Source organism: Hydractinia symbiolongicarpus, chromosome 9 (assembly GCF_029227915.1).
Source record: "Hydractinia symbiolongicarpus strain clone_291-10 chromosome 9, HSymV2.1, whole genome shotgun sequence".
Taxonomy (NCBI): domain Eukaryota; kingdom Metazoa; phylum Cnidaria; class Hydrozoa; order Anthoathecata; family Hydractiniidae; genus Hydractinia; species Hydractinia symbiolongicarpus.
Genome location: NC_079883.1, coordinates 11,708,421 through 11,736,353, shown reverse-complemented (window position 1 = coordinate 11,736,353; position 27,933 = coordinate 11,708,421). Strand labels below are relative to the sequence as shown.

The window sequence follows — 27,933 nt, the reverse complement described above, 5'->3', positions numbered from 1 at the left end:
GGCTATTTTTATAGCCACAAATCTTTTAAAACATTACTTTGTGCACGCTTCCAAATTACACAATGTGTAAAGTCTTGTCACAGTTACATTTATTGCTATACGATACTATGTCATATATGACACAAAAAAAATTTAGAAATACTTTGTAGGGTTAATTTGCCTGGGAGTGTTTCCGTGAAAAGCTGGGTTAAGTTAAATGTAAGCAATAACATGGATCAATGTACTTGTCTTTTCTGCAAGTACAGCTAATAATACGTATGAAAAGTGAAGCTAATCCACACACACATGGGGAAGTATTTTAAATGTAGGCTAGTGTTCTTAAGCACATTATTTAGAAGTTTTATTAACTTCGGTTAACTTGTAGTGACGCCAAGTAAATGTTTTTTTAAAGATGTGTGGTCTTAAAAAAGACCGTTTGTGTTTGGTAGACGTTGGTTTACTTGCTGCTTGTGTATTTTGTGACGGCTTTTGTTCCTTCACTGACTGCGTGTTTTGCAAGTTCTCCAGGCAAGAGAAGACGTACTGCGGTTTGAATTTCACGAGAAGAGATGGTCGACTTTTTGTTTTGAAGAGCCAAACGCGAAGCTTCGGAAGCAATGCGCTCAAAGATGTCGTTGACAAATGAGTTCATGATGCTCATAGCTTTGCTTGAAACTCCGACATCTGGGTGAACTTGTTTCAAAACATTGTAGATGTAAATAGCATAACTTTCCTTTCTCTTTCTCTTGCGTTTCTTTTCACCAGTTCCACCAATCTTTCCTCCTTTTTTGCCGGCTCTTTTTTCACCTTTCTTGGCTACTTTAGGTGCCTGTTTTCCTCCTTTAGCTGCTGCGTCAGACATGGTTAAAAATTTTTGCTACTTAACTTGTAAATAAGCATTAAACTGCAAGTCAAAACTTTTTGTTTATAAGTAAAAAAATCGGATCGAATTCGATCCGAAAACGCCGATACGCAATTTAATTGGTTAAAAAAAAAATCTTTTGTTTAATACTTAATTATGATTGGTTAAAAAAACATGATTTCGATCCTATTTTTATGATGAAAAAACGAGTAAAGTTTATTTCGTTAACACTTACGTTAAATATTCGTACGTTTTTGTATTAACTTACAAATCAAATCGCAGTTATGTCTGGACGTGGAAAAGGTGGAAAAGCTAAGGCTAAAGCCAAGACAAAATCCTCAAGAGCTGGACTTCAATTTCCAGTCGGTAGAGTGCATAGATTCCTTCGTAGAGGGCACTATGCTAACCGAATTGGATCTGGAGCACCAGTTTACTTAGCAGCCGTCTTGGAATATTTATCTGCTGAGATATTGGAGTTGGCTGGTAACGCAGCAAGAGACAACAAAAAAGCTAGGATTATTCCAAGACATTTACAATTGGCTGTTCGTAATGATGAAGAATTAAACAAACTTTTGAGCGGTGTAACCATTGCAGCTGGTGGTGTTTTGCCAAACATTCAAGCTGTCTTACTCCCAAAGAAGAACGACAAAGGACAGAAGAAGTAAACCGCTACACTCAGAAAACAACGGCTATTTTTATAGCCACACATCTTTAAAAAAACATTGTTTTTTTCACAAAACTATAACCTTAAAGTCTAATAGATAATCCATGCATACGCCTTGTCCTAAGTAACTCAAAGAAATTAAATAAAAAAATTTGATCACAACGTCAAAATAAATTGCACGTATTTGCACCTACTAATGTCTACGGCCATACCACGATGAACACACCCGTTCTCGTCTGATCACGGAAGTTAAGCATCGTCGGGCCGGGATAGTACTTGGATGGGGGACCGCCTGGGAACTCCCGGTGTCGTAGGCTTTTCATTTTCATTTGCTGTGATATATTTCTTGTTATAACAATTAAGGAACGTGGCGGTTGTTGAAAGTGTTTCCTATGACATTTTCCTACGACATTTTCAGGTGATAGTACGAGAAAAAAGAGCTTTCAAATGCATACAAACTCGATCTATTGCCGATCATCCAATAACCCTGACGGAATGGCAAATAAAATAAAATTCCGCCGCCTTCCGAGGACTTATATCGCAATCACGTTTCGTAACAGCCAAGCGAGGTTTTACCTTAGCGTTTAAGTCACCACCGACATTTGGCCGCGCAACTTTTCTAAGCTCATTCATTTTGACTTAAGGAGGGGGCGAGCGCGGACGCAGGCCCCCACTACCAGAAATTGTACGGTCGAGTTACTGACGTTTGCAGTAATCGCAGAGGTCAGCCCAAGCGTAGTGCAATGCAAGAGCCTCACTCTGGAAGAAAACCCTCATTGATCAGTCTTTACTTCCCCGTCAGGTAAGTATGAGTTGGAACTGCACCGTAGCATGAGGGTACCCTTCAAAGTTTGTTAATGCTTGTGGCTTGAGTGTGTTATAAACTGCCGTGTCGCGGGGCATAGGCTGTATTCTCCCCCAGTGTACGCGTTTTGTTCCCGCCGTAGACTATGCAGAGTGCCGTCGGAAAGAGGACTGCTATTATTCTTTTATTGCTTATGTGGGCCGCCATCGGTAATAGTGCAACACCAAGGCAACCCGTGGTCACGGCGTGAATGAATCCACCTCCATGACCCAAGGCCAAAAATCAGATTAATATACTGACCATTCAGAGAATGGCCTACCAGATATTAAACTGATAAGAACAGATACTACACTTGATCTTAGCCATTAGGCCGAGAAGCGATAAAGAACAAGCGTTGCCATGATAGGCATCGTCCACACACCGTAACTGCTTGTGGAGCATGTCACGTTACTGTAAAGCTTACAACTGTCACCGCGTACGGATGGACGGCGACATAGTAAAAATCACGGCTGTTGATTTAGCCGTAGGATGGAGAGCGACTGTAGCGAGTGGATGGTAACTTACATGAATGCTAACAAAGGCGACGATACTAAGTGCGTGATATTACTTTCCAATATGTCTGCGTACATTCCGTTTATCAACGCATTACGCCAGAACGTGCGCGCGCGTTACACAGTAGACCATGCAGCCGAAATGCGACAGTGCGACCCTGCCAGGAGTCCAACCTGGAATCCCCTGATTCGTAGTCAGATGCCTTATCCATTGGGCCACAGGGCCATGCTTATGACTTCGCCCCATCGTCATTTTGGCTTGCGCATTCGTTTTACTTACGACAGAATTCTTCGTGTTTGTAGCCATGAAAGAAAGGGACTTCTGTGAGTGAATTTTTTTACTGTGGTCTAATAAAAAAGTCGAAACGCAGTGCCCAATATATGAATTGCTCCTAATAGCCGGAAACAGGCCGTGTCGATGATGTAGGCCGACATACGCAACGCAAACCAAAGAACGCTTTATGAAAATCCTAACACGAGCGCGGAAGAAGCCCAAATTAACAGACTAGATGTAATGCTGAAGACCTCAAACTCCAGCAGCTTCTCTTGCAGACTATTGCGTCGTACTACAAATAAAAATTAACATGCTTTCGCATAGTCGCGGCACCCAAAACGGACATTATACGATGTACAGAAACACACATTTCTGTTTTCGCGCCAAATCAATTCCCGGGAGTGGTACTTTTACGTCCGCATACTTCGCACCGTCTTAAATTATATCTCATTTACACGGTAATGTTTAGTATACTTCTACTGTGATAACAAGCATCGTTTATCGTTGGATTGTTGTAAGAAAACATTAAAAATGAGTGAAGCAGCTTCTCCAAAGAAAATCGCACCCAAGAAGAAACCTGCTGCAAAGAAGACAGCTGATCACCCTAAATATGTGGACATGATCAAGGCTGCTATCGCTACCCTAAAGGAACGCGGTGGTTCATCTCGCCAAGCTATTACAAAATATATTCATGCAAATTACAAAGTTGCTGAAAACTCAGATCATCATCTGAAAATGGCTCTTAAACGAGGAGTAACATCAGGCGATTTGATTCAAACTAAAGGCACTGGTGCTTCTGGATCATTCAAGCTAGGTCAGGTAAAAAAAGAAAAACCTAAGAAAAAGGCCGCAGCAAAAAAGCCAACGGCAAAGAAGCCTACTGCAAAGAAAAGTACACCAAAAAAGAAGCCAGCAAAGAAGAGCACGCCAAAGAAAGCAGCAAAGAAGCCTGCCACAAAGAAAGCCTCGGCTAAGAAACCAGCAGCTAAGAAACCCACAAAGAAGCCTGTTGCTAAAAAACCTGCAGCAAAGAAGGTCAAAAAGACTCCCAAAAAGGCAGCAAAGAAGACCGCAAAAAAATAATTTGTGTGTATCTGGCTATTACATTAACAAACGGCTATTTTTATAGCCACACATTTACAAAAAAACATTATCTTGGTACAAAGTTAAACTTGTTTAAGTCACTTAAACAGTTAAAAAAGAGTAAATTTAAGATTAGATTCCCTAAGTTTAAGTATTTTCGTTTTTAAATTTCTTATTTTCTTGCTTTTACTTTTCTTGCCCTTCATATTTTTAACATTGTCAAACTTTATGTAGCATAAAATTTTTATGTAGCATAAAATTTAAACAGAAAGCAGGACAAAGTTTGATATAAAAAGCTAGCCGTAATATTTTTTATGGATGTGTGGCTATAAAAATAGCCGTTTTTTGTTTGGTAAGATGCTTAGGCACGTTCCCCACGAATTCTTCTTGCCAACTGGATGTCTTTAGGCATGATTGTAACTCGTTTTGCGTGAATGGCACACAAGTTAGTATCCTCGAACAAGCCAACAAGGTACGCTTCAGAAGCCTCTTGCAGAGCCATAACGGCTGTGCTCTGGAATCGCAGATCTGTTTTGAAGTCCTGAGCAATTTCTCGCACAAGACGCTGGAAAGGCAACTTGCGGATCAAGAGCTCGGTTGACTTCTGGTATCTTCTGATTTCTCTGAGAGCAACTGTACCAGGTCTGTAACGATGTGGTTTTTTCACTCCTCCAGTAGCTGGTGCGCTTTTCCTCGCAGCTTTAGTGGCGAGTTGTTTTCGTGGAGCCTTTCCTCCAGTAGATTTACGTGCAGTTTGCTTTGTACGAGCCATATTTTAAGAAGTCGATGTAGTACGGATACACAAGACGGTCTAAAATGCACTATCGCGCCAAAGTTTTATTTCTCATATTGATTGACAGCTAAGGTTCAAAACAAACCATTTGATTGGTGCTAAGAAAGTAATTTCTGATTGGCTGCATAATGACATTACGCTCATTACTTTAACATTTTTATAAAATCTGTGTTTTTTGGCTACGGGAAAACGGCTGTATCTTCTGATACACAAAAGCTTTTGACTTTTTTTTTTTTTAGTAAGTAGCAGAAGGTTTGGCGAATTCCAACGATGCCAAATTTATTGCCTTACTGAAACATTAAGACCACGAATTTTTAAAAAAACTACAGTTTTACTTAAAAAAATGTACAAAATGTTCGGAACATTTTGTAATGACGCAACTCTATTGGTTAATTAGGGTGTTTCCACGAGCAGTAGGTAATTTTATGGCCTCTTTTTAAAGCTGTCTGAATTCTGTTAACTCAAACGTTGTTTTTGTACTCGTTCTGTACGCAACTATATCAATATGTCTGGACGCGGAAAAGGAGGTAAAGGATTGGGAAAAGGAGGTGCTAAACGTCACCGAAAAATTCTTCGTGATAACATTCAGGGAATCACAAAACCTGCTATTCGGCGTCTTGCTCGACGAGGTGGTGTCAAACGTATCTCTGGCCTTATCTATGAGGAAACCAGAGGTGTACTGAAGGTTTTCTTAGAGAATGTTATTCGTGATGCTGTAACCTACACAGAGCACGCTAAACGCAAGACCGTTACCGCTATGGATGTTGTTTATGCCTTAAAACGTCAAGGAAGAACTCTTTACGGATTCGGAGGTTAAGCGTTGTCATTGCTCAACAAAAACGGCTATTTTTATAGCCACAAATCTTTTAAAACATTACTTTGTGCACGCTTCCAAATTACACAATGTGTAAAGTCTTGTCACAGTTACATTTATTGCTATACGATACTATGTCATATATGACACAAAAAAAATTTAGAAATACTTTGTAGGGTTAATTTGCCTGGGAGTGTTTCCGTGAAAAGCTGGGTTAAGTTAAATGTAAGCAATAACATGGATCAATGTACTTGTCTTTTCTGCAAGTACAGCTAATAATACGTATGAAAAGTGAAGCTAATCCACACACACATGGGGAAGTATTTTAAATGTAGGCTAGTGTTCTTAAGCACATTATTTAGAAGTTTTATTAACTTCGGTTAACTTGTAGTGACGCCAAGTAAATGTTTTTTTAAAGATGTGTGGTCTTAAAAAAGACCGTTTGTGTTTGGTAGACGTTGGTTTACTTGCTGCTTGTGTATTTTGTGACGGCTTTTGTTCCTTCACTGACTGCGTGTTTTGCAAGTTCTCCAGGCAAGAGAAGACGTACTGCGGTTTGAATTTCACGAGAAGAGATGGTCGACTTTTTGTTTTGAAGAGCCAAACGCGAAGCTTCGGAAGCAATGCGCTCAAAGATGTCGTTGACAAATGAGTTCATGATGCTCATAGCTTTGCTTGAAACTCCGACATCTGGGTGAACTTGTTTCAAAACATTGTAGATGTAAATAGCATAACTTTCCTTTCTCTTTCTCTTGCGTTTCTTTTCACCAGTTCCACCAATCTTTCCTCCTTTTTTGCCGGCTCTTTTTTCACCTTTCTTGGCTACTTTAGGTGCCTGTTTTCCTCCTTTAGCTGCTGCGTCAGACATGGTTAAAAATTTTTGCTACTTAACTTGTAAATAAGCATTAAACTGCAAGTCAAAACTTTTTGTTTATAAGTAAAAAAATCGGATCGAATTCGATCCGAAAACGCCGATACGCAATTTAATTGGTTAAAAAAAAAATCTTTTGTTTAATACTTAATTATGATTGGTTAAAAAAACATGATTTCGATCCTATTTTTATGATGAAAAAACGAGTAAAGTTTATTTCGTTAACACTTACGTTAAATATTCGTACGTTTTTGTATTAACTTACAAATCAAATCGCAGTTATGTCTGGACGTGGAAAAGGTGGAAAAGCTAAGGCTAAAGCCAAGACAAAATCCTCAAGAGCTGGACTTCAATTTCCAGTCGGTAGAGTGCATAGATTCCTTCGTAGAGGGCACTATGCTAACCGAATTGGATCTGGAGCACCAGTTTACTTAGCAGCCGTCTTGGAATATTTATCTGCTGAGATATTGGAGTTGGCTGGTAACGCAGCAAGAGACAACAAAAAAGCTAGGATTATTCCAAGACATTTACAATTGGCTGTTCGTAATGATGAAGAATTAAACAAACTTTTGAGCGGTGTAACCATTGCAGCTGGTGGTGTTTTGCCAAACATTCAAGCTGTCTTACTCCCAAAGAAGAACGACAAAGGACAGAAGAAGTAAACCGCTACACTCAGAAAACAACGGCTATTTTTATAGCCACACATCTTTAAAAAAACATTGTTTTTTTCACAAAACTATAACCTTAAAGTCTAATAGATAATCCATGCATACGCCTTGTCCTAAGTAACTCAAAGAAATTAAATAAAAAAATTTGATCACAACGTCAAAATAAATTGCACGTATTTGCACCTACTAATGTCTACGGCCATACCACGATGAACACACCCGTTCTCGTCTGATCACGGAAGTTAAGCATCGTCGGGCCGGGATAGTACTTGGATGGGGGACCGCCTGGGAACTCCCGGTGTCGTAGGCTTTTCATTTTCATTTGCTGTGATATATTTCTTGTTATAACAATTAAGGAACGTGGCGGTTGTTGAAAGTGTTTCCTATGACATTTTCCTACGACATTTTCAGGTGATAGTACGAGAAAAAAGAGCTTTCAAATGCATACAAACTCGATCTATTGCCGATCATCCAATAACCCTGACGGAATGGCAAATAAAATAAAATTCCGCCGCCTTCCGAGGACTTATATCGCAATCACGTTTCGTAACAGCCAAGCGAGGTTTTACCTTAGCGTTTAAGTCACCACCGACATTTGGCCGCGCAACTTTTCTAAGCTCATTCATTTTGACTTAAGGAGGGGGCGAGCGCGGACGCAGGCCCCCACTACCAGAAATTGTACGGTCGAGTTACTGACGTTTGCAGTAATCGCAGAGGTCAGCCCAAGCGTAGTGCAATGCAAGAGCCTCACTCTGGAAGAAAACCCTCATTGATCAGTCTTTACTTCCCCGTCAGGTAAGTATGAGTTGGAACTGCACCGTAGCATGAGGGTACCCTTCAAAGTTTGTTAATGCTTGTGGCTTGAGTGTGTTATAAACTGCCGTGTCGCGGGGCATAGGCTGTATTCTCCCCCAGTGTACGCGTTTTGTTCCCGCCGTAGACTATGCAGAGTGCCGTCGGAAAGAGGACTGCTATTATTCTTTTATTGCTTATGTGGGCCGCCATCGGTAATAGTGCAACACCAAGGCAACCCGTGGTCACGGCGTGAATGAATCCACCTCCATGACCCAAGGCCAAAAATCAGATTAATATACTGACCATTCAGAGAATGGCCTACCAGATATTAAACTGATAAGAACAGATACTACACTTGATCTTAGCCATTAGGCCGAGAAGCGATAAAGAACAAGCGTTGCCATGATAGGCATCGTCCACACACCGTAACTGCTTGTGGAGCATGTCACGTTACTGTAAAGCTTACAACTGTCACCGCGTACGGATGGACGGCGACATAGTAAAAATCACGGCTGTTGATTTAGCCGTAGGATGGAGAGCGACTGTAGCGAGTGGATGGTAACTTACATGAATGCTAACAAAGGCGACGATACTAAGTGCGTGATATTACTTTCCAATATGTCTGCGTACATTCCGTTTATCAACGCATTACGCCAGAACGTGCGCGCGCGTTACACAGTAGACCATGCAGCCGAAATGCGACAGTGCGACCCTGCCAGGAGTCCAACCTGGAATCCCCTGATTCGTAGTCAGATGCCTTATCCATTGGGCCACAGGGCCATGCTTATGACTTCGCCCCATCGTCATTTTGGCTTGCGCATTCGTTTTACTTACGACAGAATTCTTCGTGTTTGTAGCCATGAAAGAAAGGGACTTCTGTGAGTGAATTTTTTTACTGTGGTCTAATAAAAAAGTCGAAACGCAGTGCCCAATATATGAATTGCTCCTAATAGCCGGAAACAGGCCGTGTCGATGATGTAGGCCGACATACGCAACGCAAACCAAAGAACGCTTTATGAAAATCCTAACACGAGCGCGGAAGAAGCCCAAATTAACAGACTAGATGTAATGCTGAAGACCTCAAACTCCAGCAGCTTCTCTTGCAGACTATTGCGTCGTACTACAAATAAAAATTAACATGCTTTCGCATAGTCGCGGCACCCAAAACGGACATTATACGATGTACAGAAACACACATTTCTGTTTTCGCGCCAAATCAATTCCCGGGAGTGGTACTTTTACGTCCGCATACTTCGCACCGTCTTAAATTATATCTCATTTACACGGTAATGTTTAGTATACTTCTACTGTGATAACAAGCATCGTTTATCGTTGGATTGTTGTAAGAAAACATTAAAAATGAGTGAAGCAGCTTCTCCAAAGAAAATCGCACCCAAGAAGAAACCTGCTGCAAAGAAGACAGCTGATCACCCTAAATATGTGGACATGATCAAGGCTGCTATCGCTACCCTAAAGGAACGCGGTGGTTCATCTCGCCAAGCTATTACAAAATATATTCATGCAAATTACAAAGTTGCTGAAAACTCAGATCATCATCTGAAAATGGCTCTTAAACGAGGAGTAACATCAGGCGATTTGATTCAAACTAAAGGCACTGGTGCTTCTGGATCATTCAAGCTAGGTCAGGTAAAAAAAGAAAAACCTAAGAAAAAGGCCGCAGCAAAAAAGCCAACGGCAAAGAAGCCTACTGCAAAGAAAAGTACACCAAAAAAGAAGCCAGCAAAGAAGAGCACGCCAAAGAAAGCAGCAAAGAAGCCTGCCACAAAGAAAGCCTCGGCTAAGAAACCAGCAGCTAAGAAACCCACAAAGAAGCCTGTTGCTAAAAAACCTGCAGCAAAGAAGGTCAAAAAGACTCCCAAAAAGGCAGCAAAGAAGACCGCAAAAAAATAATTTGTGTGTATCTGGCTATTACATTAACAAACGGCTATTTTTATAGCCACACATTTACAAAAAAACATTATCTTGGTACAAAGTTAAACTTGTTTAAGTCACTTAAACAGTTAAAAAAGAGTAAATTTAAGATTAGATTCCCTAAGTTTAAGTATTTTCGTTTTTAAATTTCTTATTTTCTTGCTTTTACTTTTCTTGCCCTTCATATTTTTAACATTGTCAAACTTTATGTAGCATAAAATTTTTATGTAGCATAAAATTTAAACAGAAAGCAGGACAAAGTTTGATATAAAAAGCTAGCCGTAATATTTTTTATGGATGTGTGGCTATAAAAATAGCCGTTTTTTGTTTGGTAAGATGCTTAGGCACGTTCCCCACGAATTCTTCTTGCCAACTGGATGTCTTTAGGCATGATTGTAACTCGTTTTGCGTGAATGGCACACAAGTTAGTATCCTCGAACAAGCCAACAAGGTACGCTTCAGAAGCCTCTTGCAGAGCCATAACGGCTGTGCTCTGGAATCGCAGATCTGTTTTGAAGTCCTGAGCAATTTCTCGCACAAGACGCTGGAAAGGCAACTTGCGGATCAAGAGCTCGGTTGACTTCTGGTATCTTCTGATTTCTCTGAGAGCAACTGTACCAGGTCTGTAACGATGTGGTTTTTTCACTCCTCCAGTAGCTGGTGCGCTTTTCCTCGCAGCTTTAGTGGCGAGTTGTTTTCGTGGAGCCTTTCCTCCAGTAGATTTACGTGCAGTTTGCTTTGTACGAGCCATATTTTAAGAAGTCGATGTAGTACGGATACACAAGACGGTCTAAAATGCACTATCGCGCCAAAGTTTTATTTCTCATATTGATTGACAGCTAAGGTTCAAAACAAACCATTTGATTGGTGCTAAGAAAGTAATTTCTGATTGGCTGCATAATGACATTACGCTCATTACTTTAACATTTTTATAAAATCTGTGTTTTTTGGCTACGGGAAAACGGCTGTATCTTCTGATACACAAAAGCTTTTGACTTTTTTTTTTTTTAGTAAGTAGCAGAAGGTTTGGCGAATTCCAACGATGCCAAATTTATTGCCTTACTGAAACATTAAGACCACGAATTTTTAAAAAAACTACAGTTTTACTTAAAAAAATGTACAAAATGTTCGGAACATTTTGTAATGACGCAACTCTATTGGTTAATTAGGGTGTTTCCACGAGCAGTAGGTAATTTTATGGCCTCTTTTTAAAGCTGTCTGAATTCTGTTAACTCAAACGTTGTTTTTGTACTCGTTCTGTACGCAACTATATCAATATGTCTGGACGCGGAAAAGGAGGTAAAGGATTGGGAAAAGGAGGTGCTAAACGTCACCGAAAAATTCTTCGTGATAACATTCAGGGAATCACAAAACCTGCTATTCGGCGTCTTGCTCGACGAGGTGGTGTCAAACGTATCTCTGGCCTTATCTATGAGGAAACCAGAGGTGTACTGAAGGTTTTCTTAGAGAATGTTATTCGTGATGCTGTAACCTACACAGAGCACGCTAAACGCAAGACCGTTACCGCTATGGATGTTGTTTATGCCTTAAAACGTCAAGGAAGAACTCTTTACGGATTCGGAGGTTAAGCGTTGTCATTGCTCAACAAAAACGGCTATTTTTATAGCCACAAATCTTTTAAAACATTACTTTGTGCACGCTTCCAAATTACACAATGTGTAAAGTCTTGTCACAGTTACATTTATTGCTATACGATACTATGTCATATATGACACAAAAAAAATTTAGAAATACTTTGTAGGGTTAATTTGCCTGGGAGTGTTTCCGTGAAAAGCTGGGTTAAGTTAAATGTAAGCAATAACATGGATCAATGTACTTGTCTTTTCTGCAAGTACAGCTAATAATACGTATGAAAAGTGAAGCTAATCCACACACACATGGGGAAGTATTTTAAATGTAGGCTAGTGTTCTTAAGCACATTATTTAGAAGTTTTATTAACTTCGGTTAACTTGTAGTGACGCCAAGTAAATGTTTTTTTAAAGATGTGTGGTCTTAAAAAAGACCGTTTGTGTTTGGTAGACGTTGGTTTACTTGCTGCTTGTGTATTTTGTGACGGCTTTTGTTCCTTCACTGACTGCGTGTTTTGCAAGTTCTCCAGGCAAGAGAAGACGTACTGCGGTTTGAATTTCACGAGAAGAGATGGTCGACTTTTTGTTTTGAAGAGCCAAACGCGAAGCTTCGGAAGCAATGCGCTCAAAGATGTCGTTGAAAAATGAGTTCATGATGCTCATAGCTTTGCTTGAAACTCCGACATCTGGGTGAACTTGTTTCAAAACATTGTAGATGTAAATAGCATAACTTTCCTTTCTCTTTCTCTTGCGTTTCTTTTCACCAGTTCCACCAATCTTTCCTCCTTTTTTGCCGGCTCTTTTTTCACCTTTCTTGGCTACTTTAGGTGCCTGTTTTCCTCCTTTAGCTGCTGCGTCAGACATGGTTAAAAATTTTTGCTACTTAACTTGTAAATAAGCATTAAACTGCAAGTCAAAACTTTTTGTTTATAAGTAAAAAAATCGGATCGAATTCGATCCGAAAACGCCGATACGCAATTTAATTGGTTAAAAAAAAAATCTTTTGTTTAATACTTAATTATGATTGGTTAAAAAAACATGATTTCGATCCTATTTTTATGATGAAAAAACGAGTAAAGTTTATTTCGTTAACACTTACGTTAAATATTCGTACGTTTTTGTATTAACTTACAAATCAAATCGCAGTTATGTCTGGACGTGGAAAAGGTGGAAAAGCTAAGGCTAAAGCCAAGACAAGATCCTCAAGAGCTGGACTTCAATTTCCAGTCGGTAGAGTGCATAGATTCCTTCGTAGAGGGCACTATGCTAACCGAATTGGATCTGGAGCACCAGTTTACTTAGCAGCCGTCTTGGAATATTTATCTGCTGAGATATTGGAGTTGGCTGGTAACGCAGCAAGAGACAACAAAAAAGCTAGGATTATTCCAAGACATTTACAATTGGCTGTTCGTAATGATGAAGAATTAAACAAACTTTTGAGCGGTGTAACCATTGCAGCTGGTGGTGTTTTGCCAAACATTCAAGCTGTCTTACTCCCAAAGAAGAACGACAAAGGACAGAAGAAGTAAACCGCTACACTCAGAAAACAACGGCTATTTTTATAGCCACACATCTTTAAAAAAACATTGTTTTTTTCACAAAACTATAACCTTAAAGTCTAATAGATAATCCATGCATACGCCTTGTCCTAAGTAACTCAAAGAAATTAAATAAAAAAATTTGATCACAACGTCAAAATAAATTGCACGTATTTGCACCTACTAATGTCTACGGCCATACCACGATGAACACACCCGTTCTCGTCTGATCACGGAAGTTAAGCATCGTCGGGCCGGGATAGTACTTGGATGGGGGACCGCCTGGGAACTCCCGGTGTCGTAGGCTTTTCATTTTCATTTGCTGTGATATATTTCTTGTTATAACAATTAAGGAACGTGGCGGTTGTTGAAAGTGTTTCCTATGACATTTTCCTACGACATTTTCAGGTGATAGTACGAGAAAAAAGAGCTTTCAAATGCATACAAACTCGATCTATTGCCGATCATCCAATAACCCTGACGGAATGGCAAATAAAATAAAATTCCGCCGCCTTCCGAGGACTTATATCGCAATCACGTTTCGTAACAGCCAAGCGAGGTTTTACCTTAGCGTTTAAGTCACCACCGACATTTGGCCGCGCAACTTTTCTAAGCTCATTCATTTTGACTTAAGGAGGGGGCGAGCGCGGACGCAGGCCCCCACTACCAGAAATTGTACGGTCGAGTTACTGACGTTTGCAGTAATCGCAGAGGTCAGCCCAAGCGTAGTGCAATGCAAGAGCCTCACTCTGGAAGAAAACCCTCATTGATCAGTCTTTACTTCCCCGTCAGGTAAGTATGAGTTGGAACTGCACCGTAGCATGAGGGTACCCTTCAAAGTTTGTTAATGCTTGTGGCTTGAGTGTGTTATAAACTGCCGTGTCGCGGGGCATAGGCTGTATTCTCCCCCAGTGTACGCGTTTTGTTCCCGCCGTAGACTATGCAGAGTGCCGTCGGAAAGAGGACTGCTATTATTCTTTTATTGCTTATGTGGGCCGCCATCGGTAATAGTGCAACACCAAGGCAACCCGTGGTCACGGCGTGAATGAATCCACCTCCATGACCCAAGGCCAAAAATCAGATTAATATACTGACCATTCAGAGAATGGCCTACCAGATATTAAACTGATAAGAACAGATACTACACTTGATCTTAGCCATTAGGCCGAGAAGCGATAAAGAACAAGCGTTGCCATGATAGGCATCGTCCACACACCGTAACTGCTTGTGGAGCATGTCACGTTACTGTAAAGCTTACAACTGTCACCGCGTACGGATGGACGGCGACATAGTAAAAATCACGGCTGTTGATTTAGCCGTAGGATGGAGAGCGACTGTAGCGAGTGGATGGTAACTTACATGAATGCTAACAAAGGCGACGATACTAAGTGCGTGATATTACTTTCCAATATGTCTGCGTACATTCCGTTTATCAACGCATTACGCCAGAACGTGCGCGCGCGTTACACAGTAGACCATGCAGCCGAAATGCGACAGTGCGACCCTGCCAGTAGTCGAACCTGGAATCCCCTGATTCGTAGTCAGATGCCTTATCCATTGGGCCACAGGGCCATGCTTATGACTTCGCCCCATCGTCATTTTGGCTTGCGCATTCGTTTTACTTACGACAGAATTCTTCGTGTTTGTAGCCATGAAAGAAAGGGACTTCTGTGAGTGAATTTTTTTACTGTGGTCTAATAAAAAAGTCGAAACGCAGTGCCCAATATATGAATTGCTCCTAATAGCCGGAAACAGGCCGTGTCGATGATGTAGGCCGACATACGCAACGCAAACCAAAGAACGCTTTATGAAAATCCTAACACGAGCGCGGAAGAAGCCCAAATTAACAGACTAGATGTAATGCTGAAGACCTCAAACTCCAGCAGCTTCTCTTGCAGACTATTGCGTCGTACTACAAATAAAAATTAACATGCTTTCGCATAGTCGCGGCACCCAAAACGGACATTATACGATGTACAGAAACACACATTTCTGTTTTCGCGCCAAATCAATTCCCGGGAGTGGTACTTTTACGTCCGCATACTTCGCACCGTCTTAAATTATATCTCATTTACACGGTAATGTTTAGTATACTTCTACTGTGATAACAAGCATCGTTTATCGTTGGATTGTTGTAAGAAAACATTAAAAATGAGTGAAGCAGCTTCTCCAAAGAAAATCGCACCCAAGAAGAAACCTGCTGCAAAGAAGACAGCTGATCACCCTAAATATGTGGACATGATCAAGGCTGCTATCGCTACCCTAAAGGAACGCGGTGGTTCATCTCGCCAAGCTATTACAAAATATATTCATGCAAATTACAAAGTTGCTGAAAACTCAGATCATCATCTGAAAATGGCTCTTAAACGAGGAGTAACATCAGGCGATTTGATTCAAACTAAAGGCACTGGTGCTTCTGGATCATTCAAGCTAGGTCAGGTAAAAAAAGAAAAACCTAAGAAAAAGGCCGCAGCAAAAAAGCCAACGGCAAAGAAGCCTACTGCAAAGAAAAGTACACCAAAAAAGAAGCCAGCAAAGAAGAGCACGCCAAAGAAAGCAGCAAAGAAGCCTGCCACAAAGAAAGCCTCGGCTAAGAAACCAGCAGCTAAGAAACCCACAAAGAAGCCTGTTGCTAAAAAACCTGCAGCAAAGAAGGTCAAAAAGACTCCCAAAAAGGCAGCAAAGAAGACCGCAAAAAAATAATTTGTGTGTATCTGGCTATTACATTAACAAACGGCTATTTTTATAGCCACACATTTACAAAAAAACATTATCTTGGTACAAAGTTAAACTTGTTTAAGTCACTTAAACAGTTAAAAAAGAGTAAATTTAAGATTAGATTCCCTAAGTTTAAGTATTTTCGTTTTTAAATTTCTTATTTTCTTGCTTTTACTTTTCTTGCCCTTCATATTTTTAACATTGTCAAACTTTATGTAGCATAAAATTTTTATGTAGCATAAAATTTAAACAGAAAGCAGGACAAAGTTTGATATAAAAAGCTAGCCGTAATATTTTTTATGGATGTGTGGCTATAAAAATAGCCGTTTTTTGTTTGGTAAGATGCTTAGGCACGTTCCCCACGAATTCTTCTTGCCAACTGGATGTCTTTAGGCATGATTGTAACTCGTTTTGCGTGAATGGCACACAAGTTAGTATCCTCGAACAAGCCAACAAGGTACGCTTCAGAAGCCTCTTGCAGAGCCATAACGGCTGTGCTCTGGAATCGCAGATCTGTTTTGAAGTCCTGAGCAATTTCTCGCACAAGACGCTGGAAAGGCAACTTGCGGATCAAGAGCTCGGTTGACTTCTGGTATCTTCTGATTTCTCTGAGAGCAACTGTACCAGGTCTGTAACGATGTGGTTTTTTCACTCCTCCAGTAGCTGGTGCGCTTTTCCTCGCAGCTTTAGTGGCGAGTTGTTTTCGTGGAGCCTTTCCTCCAGTAGATTTACGTGCAGTTTGCTTTGTACGAGCCATATTTTAAGAAGTCGATGTAGTACGGATACACAAGACGGTCTAAAATGCACTATCGCGCCAAAGTTTTATTTCTCATATTGATTGACAGCTAAGGTTCAAAACAAACCATTTGATTGGTGCTAAGAAAGTAATTTCTGATTGGCTGCATAATGACATTACGCTCATTACTTTAACATTTTTATAAAATCTGTGTTTTTTGGCTACGGGAAAACGGCTGTATCTTCTGATACACAAAAGCTTTTGACTTTTTTTTTTTTTAGTAAGTAGCAGAAGGTTTGGCGAATTCCAACGATGCCAAATTTATTGCCTTACTGAAACATTAAGACCACGAATTTTTAAAAAAACTACAGTTTTACTTAAAAAAATGTACAAAATGTTCGGAACATTTTGTAATGACGCAACTCTATTGGTTAATTAGGGTGTTTCCACGAGCAGTAGGTAATTTTATGGCCTCTTTTTAAAGCTGTCTGAATTCTGTTAACTCAAACGTTGTTTTTGTACTCGTTCTGTACGCAACTATATCAATATGTCTGGACGCGGAAAAGGAGGTAAAGGATTGGGAAAAGGAGGTGCTAAACGTCACCGAAAAATTCTTCGTGATAACATTCAGGGAATCACAAAACCTGCTATTCGGCGTCTTGCTCGACGAGGTGGTGTCAAACGTATCTCTGGCCTTATCTATGAGGAAACCAGAGGTGTACTGAAGGTTTTCTTAGAGAATGTTATTCGTGATGCTGTAACCTACACAGAGCACGCTAAACGCAAGACCGTTACCGCTATGGATGTTGTTTATGCCTTAAAACGTCAAGGAAGAACTCTTTACGGATTCGGAGGTTAAGCGTTGTCATTGCTCAACAAAAACGGCTATTTTTATAGCCACAAATCTTTTAAAACATTACTTTGTGCACGCTTCCAAATTACACAATGTGTAAAGTCTTGTCACAGTTACATTTATTGCTATACGATACTATGTCATATATGACACAAAAAAAATTTAGAAATACTTTGTAGGGTTAATTTGCCTGGGAGTGTTTCCGTGAAAAGCTGGGTTAAGTTAAATGTAAGCAATAACATGGATCAATGTACTTGTCTTTTCTGCAAGTACAGCTAATAATACGTATGAAAAGTGAAGCTAATCCACACACACATGGGGAAGTATTTTAAATGTAGGCTAGTGTTCTTAAGCACATTATTTAGAAGTTTTATTAACTTCGGTTAACTTGTAGTGACGCCAAGTAAATGTTTTTTTAAAGATGTGTGGTCTTAAAAAAGACCGTTTGTGTTTGGTAGACGTTGGTTTACTTGCTGCTTGTGTATTTTGTGACGGCTTTTGTTCCTTCACTGACTGCGTGTTTTGCAAGTTCTCCAGGCAAGAGAAGACGTACTGCGGTTTGAATTTCACGAGAAGAGATGGTCGACTTTTTGTTTTGAAGAGCCAAACGCGAAGCTTCGGAAGCAATGCGCTCAAAGATGTCGTTGACAAATGAGTTCATGATGCTCATAGCTTTGCTTGAAACTCCGACATCTGGGTGAACTTGTTTCAAAACATTGTAGATGTAAATAGCATAACTTTCCTTTCTCTTTCTCTTGCGTTTCTTTTCACCAGTTCCACCAATCTTTCCTCCTTTTTTGCCGGCTCTTTTTTCACCTTTCTTGGCTACTTTAGGTGCCTGTTTTCCTCCTTTAGCTGCTGCGTCAGACATGGTTAAAAATTTTTGCTACTTAACTTGTAAATAAGCATTAAACTGCAAGTCAAAACTTTTTGTTTATAAGTAAAAAAATCGGATCGAATTCGATCCGAAAACGCCGATACGCAATTTAATTGGTTAAAAAAAAAATCTTTTGTTTAATACTTAATTATTATTGGTTAAAAAAACATGATTTCGATCCTATTTTTATGATGAAAAAACGAGTAAAGTTTATTTCGTTAACAGTTACGTTAAATATTCGTACGTTTTTGTATTAACTTACAAATCAAATCGCAGTTATGTCTGGACGTGGAAAAGGTGGAAAAGCTAAGGCTAAAGCCAAGAAAAGATCCTCAAGAGCTGGACTTCAATTTCCAGTCGGTAGAGTGCATAGATTCCTTCGTAGAGGGCACTATGCTAACCGAATTGGATCTGGAGCACCAGTTTACTTAGCAGCCGTCTTGGAATATTTATCTGCTGAGATATTGGAGTTGGCTGGTAACGCAGCAAGAGACAACAAAAAAGCTAGGATTATTCCAAGACATTTACAATTGGCTGTTCGTAATGATGAAGAATTAAACAAACTTTTGAGCGGTGTAACCATTGCAGCTGGTGGTGTTTTGCCAAACATTCAAGCTGTCTTACTCCCAAAGAAGAACGACAAAGGACAGAAGAAGTAAACCGCTACACTCAGAAAACAACGGCTATTTTTATAGCCACACATCTTTAAAAAAACATTGTTTTTTTCACAAAACTATAACCTTAAAGTCTAATAGATAATCCATGCATACGCCTTGTCCTAAGTAACTCAAAGAAATTAAATAAAAAAATTTGATCACAACGTCAAAATAAATTGCACGTATTTGCACCTACTAATGTCTACGGCCATACCACGATGAACACACCCGTTCTCGTCTGATCACGGAAGTTAAGCATCGTCGGGCCGGGATAGTACTTGGATGGGGGACCGCCTGGGAACTCCCGGTGTCGTAGGCTTTTCATTTTCATTTGCTGTGATATATTTCTTGTTATAACAATTAAGGAACGTGGCGGTTGTTGAAAGTGTTTCCTATGACATTTTCCTACGACATTTTCAGGTGATAGTACGAGAAAAAAGAGCTTTCAAATGCATACAAACTCGATCTATTGCCGATCATCCAATAACCCTGACGGAATGGCAAATAAAATAAAATTCCGCCGCCTTCCGAGGACTTATATCGCAATCACGTTTCGTAACAGCCAAGCGAGGTTTTACCTTAGCGTTTAAGTCACCACCGACATTTGGCCGCGCAACTTTTCTAAGCTCATTCATTTTGACTTAAGGAGGGGGCGAGCGCGGACGCAGGCCCCCACTACCAGAAATTGTACGGTCGAGTTACTGACGTTTGCAGTAATCGCAGAGGTCAGCCCAAGCGTAGTGCAATGCAAGAGCCTCACTCTGGAAGAAAACCCTCATTGATCAGTCTTTACTTCCCCGTCAGGTAAGTATGAGTTGGAACTGCACCGTAGCATGAGGGTACCCTTCAAAGTTTGTTAATGCTTGTGGCTTGAGTGTGTTATAAACTGCCGTGTCGCGGGGCATAGGCTGTATTCTCCCCCAGTGTACGCGTTTTGTTCCCGCCGTAGACTATGCAGAGTGCCGTCGGAAAGAGGACTGCTATTATTCTTTTATTGCTTATGTGGGCCGCCATCGGTAATAGTGCAACACCAAGGCAACCCGTGGTCACGGCGTGAATGAATCCACCTCCATGACCCAAGGCCAAAAATCAGATTAATATACTGACCATTCAGAGAATGGCCTACCAGATATTAAACTGATAAGAACAGATACTACACTTGATCTTAGCCATTAGGCCGAGAAGCGATAAAGAACAAGCGTTGCCATGATAGGCATCGTCCACACACCGTAACTGCTTGTGGAGCATGTCACGTTACTGTAAAGCTTACAACTGTCACCGCGTACGGATGGACGGCGACATAGTAAAAATCACGGCTGTTGATTTAGCCGTAGGATGGAGAGCGACTGTAGCGAGTGGATGGTAACTTACATGAATGCTAACAAAGGCGACGATACTAAGTGCGTGATATTACTTTCCAATATGTCTGCGTACATTCCGTTTATCAACGCATTACGCCAGAACGTGCGCGCGCGTTACACAGTAGACCATGCAGCCGAAATGCGACAGTGCGACCCTGCCAGGAGTCGAACCTGGAATCCCCTGATTCGTAGTCAGATGCCTTATCCATTGGGCCACAGGGCCATGCTTATGACTTCGCCCCATCGTCATTTTGGCTTGCGCATTCGTTTTACTTACGACAGAATTCTTCGTGTTTGTAGCCATGAAAGAAAGGGACTTCTGTGAGTGAATTTTTTTACTGTGGTCTAATAAAAAAGTCGAAACGCAGTGCCCAATATATGAATTGCTCCTAATAGCCGGAAACAGGCCGTGTCGATGATGTAGGCCGACATACGCAACGCAAACCAAAGAACGCTTTATGAAAATCCTAACACGAGCGCGGAAGAAGCCCAAATTAACAGACTAGATGTAATGCTGAAGACCTCAAACTCCAGCAGCTTCTCTTGCAGACTATTGCGTCGTACTACAAATAAAAATTAACATGCTTTCGCATAGTCGCGGCACCCAAAACGGACATTATACGATGTACAGAAACACACATTTCTGTTTTCGCGCCAAATCAATTCCCGGGAGTGGTACTTTTACGTCCGCATACTTCGCACCGTCTTAAATTATATCTCATTTACACGGTAATGTTTAGTATACTTCTACTGTGATAACAAGCATCGTTTATCGTTGGATTGTTGTAAGAAAACATTAAAAATGAGTGAAGCAGCTTCTCCAAAGAAAATCGCACCCAAGAAGAAACCTGCTGCAAAGAAGACAGCTGATCACCCTAAATATGTGGACATGATCAAGGCTGCTATCGCTACCCTAAAGGAACGCGGTGGTTCATCTCGCCAAGCTATTACAAAATATATTCATGCAAATTACAAAGTTGCTGAAAACTCAGATCATCATCTGAAAATGGCTCTTAAACGAGGAGTAACATCAGGCGATTTGATTCAAACTAAAGGCACTGGTGCTTCTGGATCATTCAAGCTAGGTCAGGTAAAAAAAGAAAAACCTAAGAAAAAGGCCGCAGCAAAAAAGCCAACGGCAAAGAAGCCTACTGCAAAGAAAAGTACACCAAAAAAGAAGCCAGCAAAGAAGAGCACGCCAAAGAAAGCAGCAAAGAAGCCTGCCACAAAGAAAGCCTCGGCTAAGAAACCAGCAGCTAAGAAACCCACAAAGAAGCCTGTTGCTAAAAAACCTGCAGCAAAGAAGGTCAAAAAGACTCCCAAAAAGGCAGCAAAGAAGACCGCAAAAAAATAATTTGTGTGTATCTGGCTATTACATTAACAAACGGCTATTTTTATAGCCACACATTTACAAAAAAACATTATCTTGGTACAAAGTTAAACTTGTTTAAGTCACTTAAACAGTTAAAAAAGAGTAAATTTAAGATTAGATTCCCTAAGTTTAAGTATTTTCGTTTTTAAATTTCTTATTTTCTTGCTTTTACTTTTCTTGCCCTTCATATTTTTAACATTGTCAAACTTTATGTAGCATAAAATTTTTATGTAGCATAAAATTTAAACAGAAAGCAGGACAAAGTTTGATATAAAAAGCTAGCCGTAATATTTTTTATGGATGTGTGGCTATAAAAATAGCCGTTTTTTGTTTGGTAAGATGCTTAGGCACGTTCCCCACGAATTCTTCTTGCCAACTGGATGTCTTTAGGCATGATTGTAACTCGTTTTGCGTGAATGGCACACAAGTTAGTATCCTCGAACAAGCCAACAAGGTACGCTTCAGAAGCCTCTTGCAGAGCCATAACGGCTGTGCTCTGGAATCGCAGATCTGTTTTGAAGTCCTGAGCAATTTCTCGCACAAGACGCTGGAAAGGCAACTTGCGGATCAAGAGCTCGGTTGACTTCTGGTATCTTCTGATTTCTCTGAGAGCAACTGTACCAGGTCTGTAACGATGTGGTTTTTTCACTCCTCCAGTAGCTGGTGCGCTTTTCCTCGCAGCTTTAGTGGCGAGTTGTTTTCGTGGAGCCTTTCCTCCAGTAGATTTACGTGCAGTTTGCTTTGTACGAGCCATATTTTAAGAAGTCGATGTAGTACGGATACACAAGACGGTCTAAAATGCACTATCGCGCCAAAGTTTTATTTCTCATATTGATTGACAGCTAAGGTTCAAAACAAACCATTTGATTGGTGCTAAGAAAGTAATTTCTGATTGGCTGCATAATGACATTACGCTCATTACTTTAACATTTTTATAAAATCTGTGTTTTTTGGCTACGGGAAAACGGATGTATCTTCTGATACACAAAAGCTTTTGACTTTTTTTTTTTTTAGTAAGTAGCAGAAGGTTTGGCGAATTCCAACGATGCCAAATTTATTGCCTTACTGAAACATTAAGACCACGAATTTTTAAAAAAACTACAGTTTTACTTAAAAAAATGTACAAAATGTTCGGAACATTTTGTAATGACGCAACTCTATTGGTTAATTAGGGTGTTTCCACGAGCAGTAGGTAATTTTATGGCCTCTTTTTAAAGCTGTCTGAATTCTGTTAACTCAAACGTTGTTTTTGTACTCGTTCTGTACGCAACTATATCAATATGTCTGGACGCGGAAAAGGAGGTAAAGGATTGGGAAAAGGAGGTGCTAAACGTCACCGAAAAATTCTTCGTGATAACATTCAGGGAATCACAAAACCTGCTATTCGGCGTCTTGCTCGACGAGGTGGTGTCAAACGTATCTCTGGCCTTATCTATGAGGAAACCAGAGGTGTACTGAAGGTTTTCTTAGAGAATGTTATTCGTGATGCTGTAACCTACACAGAGCACGCTAAACGCAAGACCGTTACCGCTATGGATGTTGTTTATGCCTTAAAACGTCAAGGAAGAACTCTTTACGGATTCGGAGGTTAAGCGTTGTCATTGCTCAACAAAAACGGCTATTTTTATAGCCACAAATCTTTTAAAACATTACTTTGTGCACGCTTCCAAATTACACAATGTGTAAAGTCTTGTCACAGTTACATTTATTGCTATACGATACTATGTCATATATGACACAAAAAAAATTTAGAAATACTTTGTAGGGTTAATTTGCCTGGGAGTGTTTCCGTGAAAAGCTGGGTTAAGTTAAATGTAAGCAATAACATGGATCAATGTACTTGTCTTTTCTGCAAGTACAGCTAATAATACGTATGAAAAGTGAAGCTAATCCACACACACATGGGGAAGTATTTTAAATGTAGGCTAGTGTTCTTAAGCACATTATTTAGAAGTTTTATTAACTTCGGTTAACTTGTAGTGACGCCAAGTAAATGTTTTTTTAAAGATGTGTGGTCTTAAAAAAGACCGTTTGTGTTTGGTAGACGTTGGTTTACTTGCTGCTTGTGTATTTTGTGACGGCTTTTGTTCCTTCACTGACTGCGTGTTTTGCAAGTTCTCCAGGCAAGAGAAGACGTACTGCGGTTTGAATTTCACGAGAAGAGATGGTCGACTTTTTGTTTTGAAGAGCCAAACGCGAAGCTTCGGAAGCAATGCGCTCAAAGATGTCGTTGACAAATGAGTTCATGATGCTCATAGCTTTGCTTGAAACTCCGACATCTGGGTGAACTTGTTTCAAAACATTGTAGATGTAAATAGCATAACTTTCCTTTCTCTTTCTCTTGCGTTTCTTTTCACCAGTTCCACCAATCTTTCCTCCTTTTTTGCCGGCTCTTTTTTCACCTTTCTTGGCTACTTTAGGTGCCTGTTTTCCTCCTTTAGCTGCTGCGTCAGACATGGTTAAAAATTTTTGCTACTTAACTTGTAAATAAGCATTAAACTGCAAGTCAAAACTTTTTGTTTATAAGTAAAAAAATCGGATCGAATTCGATCCGAAAACGCCGATACGCAATTTAATTGGTTAAAAAAAAAATCTTTTGTTTAATACTTAATTATTATTGGTTAAAAAAACATGATTTCGATCCTATTTTTATGATGAAAAAACGAGTAAAGTTTATTTCGTTAACACTTACGTTAAATATTCGTACGTTTTTGTATTAACTTACAAATCAAATCGCAGTTATGTCTGGACGTGGAAAAGGTGGAAAAGCTAAGGCTAAAACCAAGAAAAGATCCTCAAGAGCTGGACTTCAATTTCCAGTCGGTAGAGTGCATAGATTCCTTCGTAGAGGGCACTATGCTAACCGAATTGGATCTGGAGCACCAGTTTACTTAGCAGACGTCTTGGAATATTTATCTGCTGAGATATTGGAGTTGGCTGGTAACGCAGCAAGAGACAACAAAAAAGCTAGGATTATTCCAAGACATTTACAATTGGCTGTTCGTAATGATGAAGAATTAAACAAACTTTTGAGCGGTGTAACCATTGCAGCTGGTGGTGTTTTGCCAAACATTCAAGCTGTCTTACTCCCAAAGAAGAACGACAAAGGACAGAAGAAGTAAACCGCTACACTCAGAAAACAACGGCTATTTTTATAGCCACACATCTTTAAAAAAACATTGTTTTTTTCACAAAACTATAACCTTAAAGTCTAATAGATAATCCATGCATACGCCTTGTCCTAAGTAACTCAAAGAAATTAAATAAAAAAATTTGATCACAACGTCAAAATAAATTGCACGTATTTGCACCTACTAATGTCTACGGCCATACCACGATGAACACACCCGTTCTCGTCTGATCACGGAAGTTAAGCATCGTCGGGCCGGGATAGTACTTGGATGGGGGACCGCCTGGGAACTCCCGGTGTCGTAGGCTTTTCATTTTCATTTGCTGTGATATATTTCTTGTTATAACAATTAAGGAACGTGGCGGTTGTTGAAAGTGTTTCCTATGACATTTTCCTACGACATTTTCAGGTGATAGTACGAGAAAAAAGAGCTTTCAAATGCATACAAACTCGATCTATTGCCGATCATCCAATAACCCTGACGGAATGGCAAATAAAATAAAATTCCGCCGCCTTCCGAGGACTTATATCGCAATCACGTTTCGTAACAGCCAAGCGAGGTTTTACCTTAGCGTTTAAGTCACCACCGACATTTGGCCGCGCAACTTTTCTAAGCTCATTCATTTTGACTTAAGGAGGGGGCGAGCGCGGACGCAGGCCCCCACTACCAGAAATTGTACGGTCGAGTTACTGACGTTTGCAGTAATCGCAGAGGTCAGCCCAAGCGTAGTGCAATGCAAGAGCCTCACTCTGGAAGAAAACCCTCATTGATCAGTCTTTACTTCCCCGTCAGGTAAGTAGGAGTTGGAACTGCACCGTAGCATGAGGGTACCCTTCAAAGTTTGTTAATGCTTGTGGCTTGAGTGTGTTATAAACTGCCGTGTCGCGGGGCATAGGCTGTATTCTCCCCCAGTGTACGCGTTTTGTTCCCGCCGTAGACTATGCAGAGTGCCGTCGGAAAGAGGACTGCTATTATTCTTTTATTGCTTATGTGGGCCGCCATCGGTAATAGTGCAACACCAAGGCAACCCGTGGTCACGGCGTGAATGAATCCACCTCCATGACCCAAGGCCAAAAATCAGATTAATATACTGACCATTCAGAGAATGGCCTACCAGATATTAAACTGATAAGAACAGATACTACACTTGATCTTAGCCATTAGGCCGAGAAGCGATAAAGAACAAGCGTTGCCATGATAGGCATCGTCCACACACCGTAACTGCTTGTGGAGCATGTCACGTTACTGTAAAGCTTACAACTGTCACCGCGTACGGATGGACGGCGACATAGTAAAAATCACGGCTGTTGATTTAGCCGTAGGATGGAGAGCGACTGTAGCGAGTGGATGGTAACTTACATGAATGCTAACAAAGGCGACGATACTAAGTGCGTGATATTACTTTCCAATATGTCTGCGTACATTCCGTTTATCAACGCATTACGCCAGAACGTGCGCGCGCGTTACACAGTAGACCATGCAGCCGAAATGCGACAGTGCGACCCTGCCAGGAGTCGAACCTGGAATCCCCTGATTCGTAGTCAGATGCCTTATCCATTGGGCCACAGGGCCATGCTTATGACTTCGCCCCATCGTCATTTTGGCTTGCGCATTCGTTTTACTTACGACAGAATTCTTCGTGTTTGTAGCCATGAAAGAAAGGGACTTCTGTGAGTGAATTTTTTTACTGTGGTCTAATAAAAAAGTCGAAACGCAGTGCCCAATATATGAATTGCTCCTAATAGCCGGAAACAGGCCGTGTCGATGATGTAGGCCGACATACGCAACGCAAACCAAAGAACGCTTTATGAAAATCCTAACACGAGCGCGGAAGAAGCCCAAATTAACAGACTAGATGTAATGCTGAAGACCTCAAACTCCAGCAGCTTCTCTTGCAGACTATTGCGTCGTACTACAAATAAAAATTAACATGCTTTCGCATAGTCGCGGCACCCAAAACGGACATTATACGATGTACAGAAACACACATTTCTGTTTTCGCGCCAAATCAATTCCCGGGAGTGGTACTTTTACGTCCGCATACTTCGCACCGTCTTAAATTATATCTCATTTACACGGTAATGTTTAGTATACTTCTACTGTGATAACAAGCATCGTTTATCGTTGGATTGTTGTAAGAAAACATTAAAAATGAGTGAAGCAGCTTCTCCAAAGAAAATCGCACCCAAGAAGAAACCTGCTGCAAAGAAGACAGCTGATCACCCTAAATATGTGGACATGATCAAGGCTGCTATCGCTACCCTAAAGGAACGCGGTGGTTCATCTCGCCAAGCTATTACAAAATATATTCATGCAAATTACAAAGTTGCTGAAAACTCAGATCATCATCTGAAAATGGCTCTTAAACGAGGAGTAACATCAGGCGATTTGATTCAAACTAAAGGCACTGGTGCTTCTGGATCATTCAAGCTAGGTCAGGTAAAAAAAGAAAAACCTAAGAAAAAGGCCGCAGCAAAAAAGCCAACGGCAAAGAAGCCTACTGCAAAGAAAAGTACACCAAAAAAGAAGCCAGCAAAGAAGAGCACGCCAAAGAAAGCAGCAAAGAAGCCTGCCACAAAGAAAGCCTCGGCTAAGAAACCAGCAGCTAAGAAACCCACAAAGAAGCCTGTTGCTAAAAAACCTGCAGCAAAGAAGGTCAAAAAGACTCCCAAAAAGGCAGCAAAGAAGACCGCAAAAAAATAATTTGTGTGTATCTGGCTATTACATTAACAAACGGCTATTTTTATAGCCACACATTTACAAAAAAACATTATCTTGGTACAAAGTTAAACTTGTTTAAGTCACTTAAACAGTTAAAAAAGAGTAAATTTAAGATTAGATTCCCTAAGTTTAAGTATTTTCGTTTTTAAATTTCTTATTTTCTTGCTTTTACTTTTCTTGCCCTTCATATTTTTAACATTGTCAAACTTTATGTAGCATAAAATTTTTATGTAGCATAAAATTTAAACAGAAAGCAGGACAAAGTTTGATATAAAAAGCTAGCCGTAAT

General features: G+C 40.3%; 5 protein-coding genes and 17 non-coding genes across 22 annotated transcripts; 5 read left to right on the top strand and 17 right to left on the bottom strand.

Annotated features, from left to right (window-relative positions):
• Positions 1-247: 247 nt before the first annotated feature.
• LOC130657617 (histone H2B, gonadal-like) lies at positions 248-862 on the bottom strand. Its single transcript, XM_057460609.1, has one exon. It carries the CDS (start codon positions 839-841, stop codon positions 437-439), a length of 405 nt encoding a protein of 134 aa, XP_057316592.1. The 5' UTR covers positions 842-862; the 3' UTR covers positions 248-436.
• An 841-nt stretch (positions 863-1,703) lies between these two features.
• LOC130658384 (5S ribosomal RNA) lies at positions 1,704-1,822 on the top strand. Its single transcript, XR_008985600.1, has one exon. It is a non-coding gene; the product is annotated as a 5S ribosomal RNA (ribosomal RNA).
• A 328-nt stretch (positions 1,823-2,150) lies between these two features.
• On the bottom strand, positions 2,151-2,315 carry LOC130660335 (U1 spliceosomal RNA). Its single transcript, XR_008987534.1, has one exon. It is a non-coding gene; the product is annotated as a U1 spliceosomal RNA (small nuclear RNA).
• A 185-nt stretch (positions 2,316-2,500) lies between these two features.
• LOC130661383 (U2 spliceosomal RNA) lies at positions 2,501-2,692 on the bottom strand. Its single transcript, XR_008988576.1, has one exon. It is a non-coding gene; the product is annotated as a U2 spliceosomal RNA (small nuclear RNA).
• A 3,406-nt stretch (positions 2,693-6,098) lies between these two features.
• Positions 6,099-6,714, bottom strand: LOC130657550 (histone H2B, gonadal-like). Its single transcript, XM_057460533.1, has one exon. The coding sequence runs from the start codon at positions 6,691-6,693 to the stop codon at positions 6,289-6,291; it is 405 nt and encodes a 134-aa protein (XP_057316516.1). The 5' UTR covers positions 6,694-6,714; the 3' UTR covers positions 6,099-6,288.
• Positions 6,715-7,555: 841 nt separating this feature from the next.
• On the top strand, positions 7,556-7,674 carry LOC130658383 (5S ribosomal RNA). The gene has a single exon (XR_008985599.1). It is a non-coding gene; the product is annotated as a 5S ribosomal RNA (ribosomal RNA).
• A 328-nt stretch (positions 7,675-8,002) lies between these two features.
• On the bottom strand, positions 8,003-8,167 carry LOC130660334 (U1 spliceosomal RNA). Its single transcript, XR_008987533.1, has one exon. It is a non-coding gene; the product is annotated as a U1 spliceosomal RNA (small nuclear RNA).
• A 185-nt stretch (positions 8,168-8,352) lies between these two features.
• On the bottom strand, positions 8,353-8,544 carry LOC130661382 (U2 spliceosomal RNA). Its single transcript, XR_008988575.1, has one exon. It is a non-coding gene; the product is annotated as a U2 spliceosomal RNA (small nuclear RNA).
• A 3,397-nt stretch (positions 8,545-11,941) lies between these two features.
• LOC130657385 (histone H2B, gonadal-like) lies at positions 11,942-12,960 on the bottom strand. The gene has a single exon (XM_057460368.1). It carries the CDS (start codon positions 12,543-12,545, stop codon positions 12,141-12,143), a length of 405 nt encoding a protein of 134 aa, XP_057316351.1. The 5' UTR covers positions 12,546-12,960; the 3' UTR covers positions 11,942-12,140.
• A 447-nt stretch (positions 12,961-13,407) lies between these two features.
• On the top strand, positions 13,408-13,526 carry LOC130658382 (5S ribosomal RNA). Its single transcript, XR_008985598.1, has one exon. It is a non-coding gene; the product is annotated as a 5S ribosomal RNA (ribosomal RNA).
• Positions 13,527-13,854: 328 nt separating this feature from the next.
• On the bottom strand, positions 13,855-14,019 carry LOC130660333 (U1 spliceosomal RNA). Its single transcript, XR_008987532.1, has one exon. It is a non-coding gene; the product is annotated as a U1 spliceosomal RNA (small nuclear RNA).
• Positions 14,020-14,204: 185 nt separating this feature from the next.
• On the bottom strand, positions 14,205-14,396 carry LOC130661380 (U2 spliceosomal RNA). The gene has a single exon (XR_008988573.1). It is a non-coding gene; the product is annotated as a U2 spliceosomal RNA (small nuclear RNA).
• A 3,406-nt stretch (positions 14,397-17,802) lies between these two features.
• Positions 17,803-18,412, bottom strand: LOC130657424 (histone H2B, gonadal-like). The gene has a single exon (XM_057460407.1). The coding sequence runs from the start codon at positions 18,395-18,397 to the stop codon at positions 17,993-17,995; it is 405 nt and encodes a 134-aa protein (XP_057316390.1). The 5' UTR covers positions 18,398-18,412; the 3' UTR covers positions 17,803-17,992.
• Positions 18,413-19,259: 847 nt separating this feature from the next.
• Positions 19,260-19,378, top strand: LOC130658381 (5S ribosomal RNA). The gene has a single exon (XR_008985597.1). It is a non-coding gene; the product is annotated as a 5S ribosomal RNA (ribosomal RNA).
• A 328-nt stretch (positions 19,379-19,706) lies between these two features.
• Positions 19,707-19,871, bottom strand: LOC130660331 (U1 spliceosomal RNA). The gene has a single exon (XR_008987531.1). It is a non-coding gene; the product is annotated as a U1 spliceosomal RNA (small nuclear RNA).
• Positions 19,872-20,056: 185 nt separating this feature from the next.
• Positions 20,057-20,248, bottom strand: LOC130661379 (U2 spliceosomal RNA). Its single transcript, XR_008988572.1, has one exon. It is a non-coding gene; the product is annotated as a U2 spliceosomal RNA (small nuclear RNA).
• Positions 20,249-20,570: 322 nt separating this feature from the next.
• Trnar-acg (transfer RNA arginine (anticodon ACG)) lies at positions 20,571-20,643 on the bottom strand. Its single transcript has one exon. It is a non-coding gene; the product is annotated as a tRNA-Arg (tRNA).
• Positions 20,644-23,654: 3,011 nt separating this feature from the next.
• LOC130657432 (histone H2B, gonadal-like) lies at positions 23,655-24,264 on the bottom strand. Its single transcript, XM_057460415.1, has one exon. The coding sequence runs from the start codon at positions 24,247-24,249 to the stop codon at positions 23,845-23,847; it is 405 nt and encodes a 134-aa protein (XP_057316398.1). The 5' UTR covers positions 24,250-24,264; the 3' UTR covers positions 23,655-23,844.
• An 847-nt stretch (positions 24,265-25,111) lies between these two features.
• Positions 25,112-25,230, top strand: LOC130658380 (5S ribosomal RNA). Its single transcript, XR_008985596.1, has one exon. It is a non-coding gene; the product is annotated as a 5S ribosomal RNA (ribosomal RNA).
• A 328-nt stretch (positions 25,231-25,558) lies between these two features.
• Positions 25,559-25,723, bottom strand: LOC130660438 (U1 spliceosomal RNA). The gene has a single exon (XR_008987638.1). It is a non-coding gene; the product is annotated as a U1 spliceosomal RNA (small nuclear RNA).
• A 185-nt stretch (positions 25,724-25,908) lies between these two features.
• On the bottom strand, positions 25,909-26,100 carry LOC130661378 (U2 spliceosomal RNA). Its single transcript, XR_008988571.1, has one exon. It is a non-coding gene; the product is annotated as a U2 spliceosomal RNA (small nuclear RNA).
• A 322-nt stretch (positions 26,101-26,422) lies between these two features.
• Positions 26,423-26,495, bottom strand: Trnar-acg (transfer RNA arginine (anticodon ACG)). The gene has a single exon. It is a non-coding gene; the product is annotated as a tRNA-Arg (tRNA).
• Between the last annotated feature and the right edge of the window lie 1,438 nt (positions 26,496-27,933).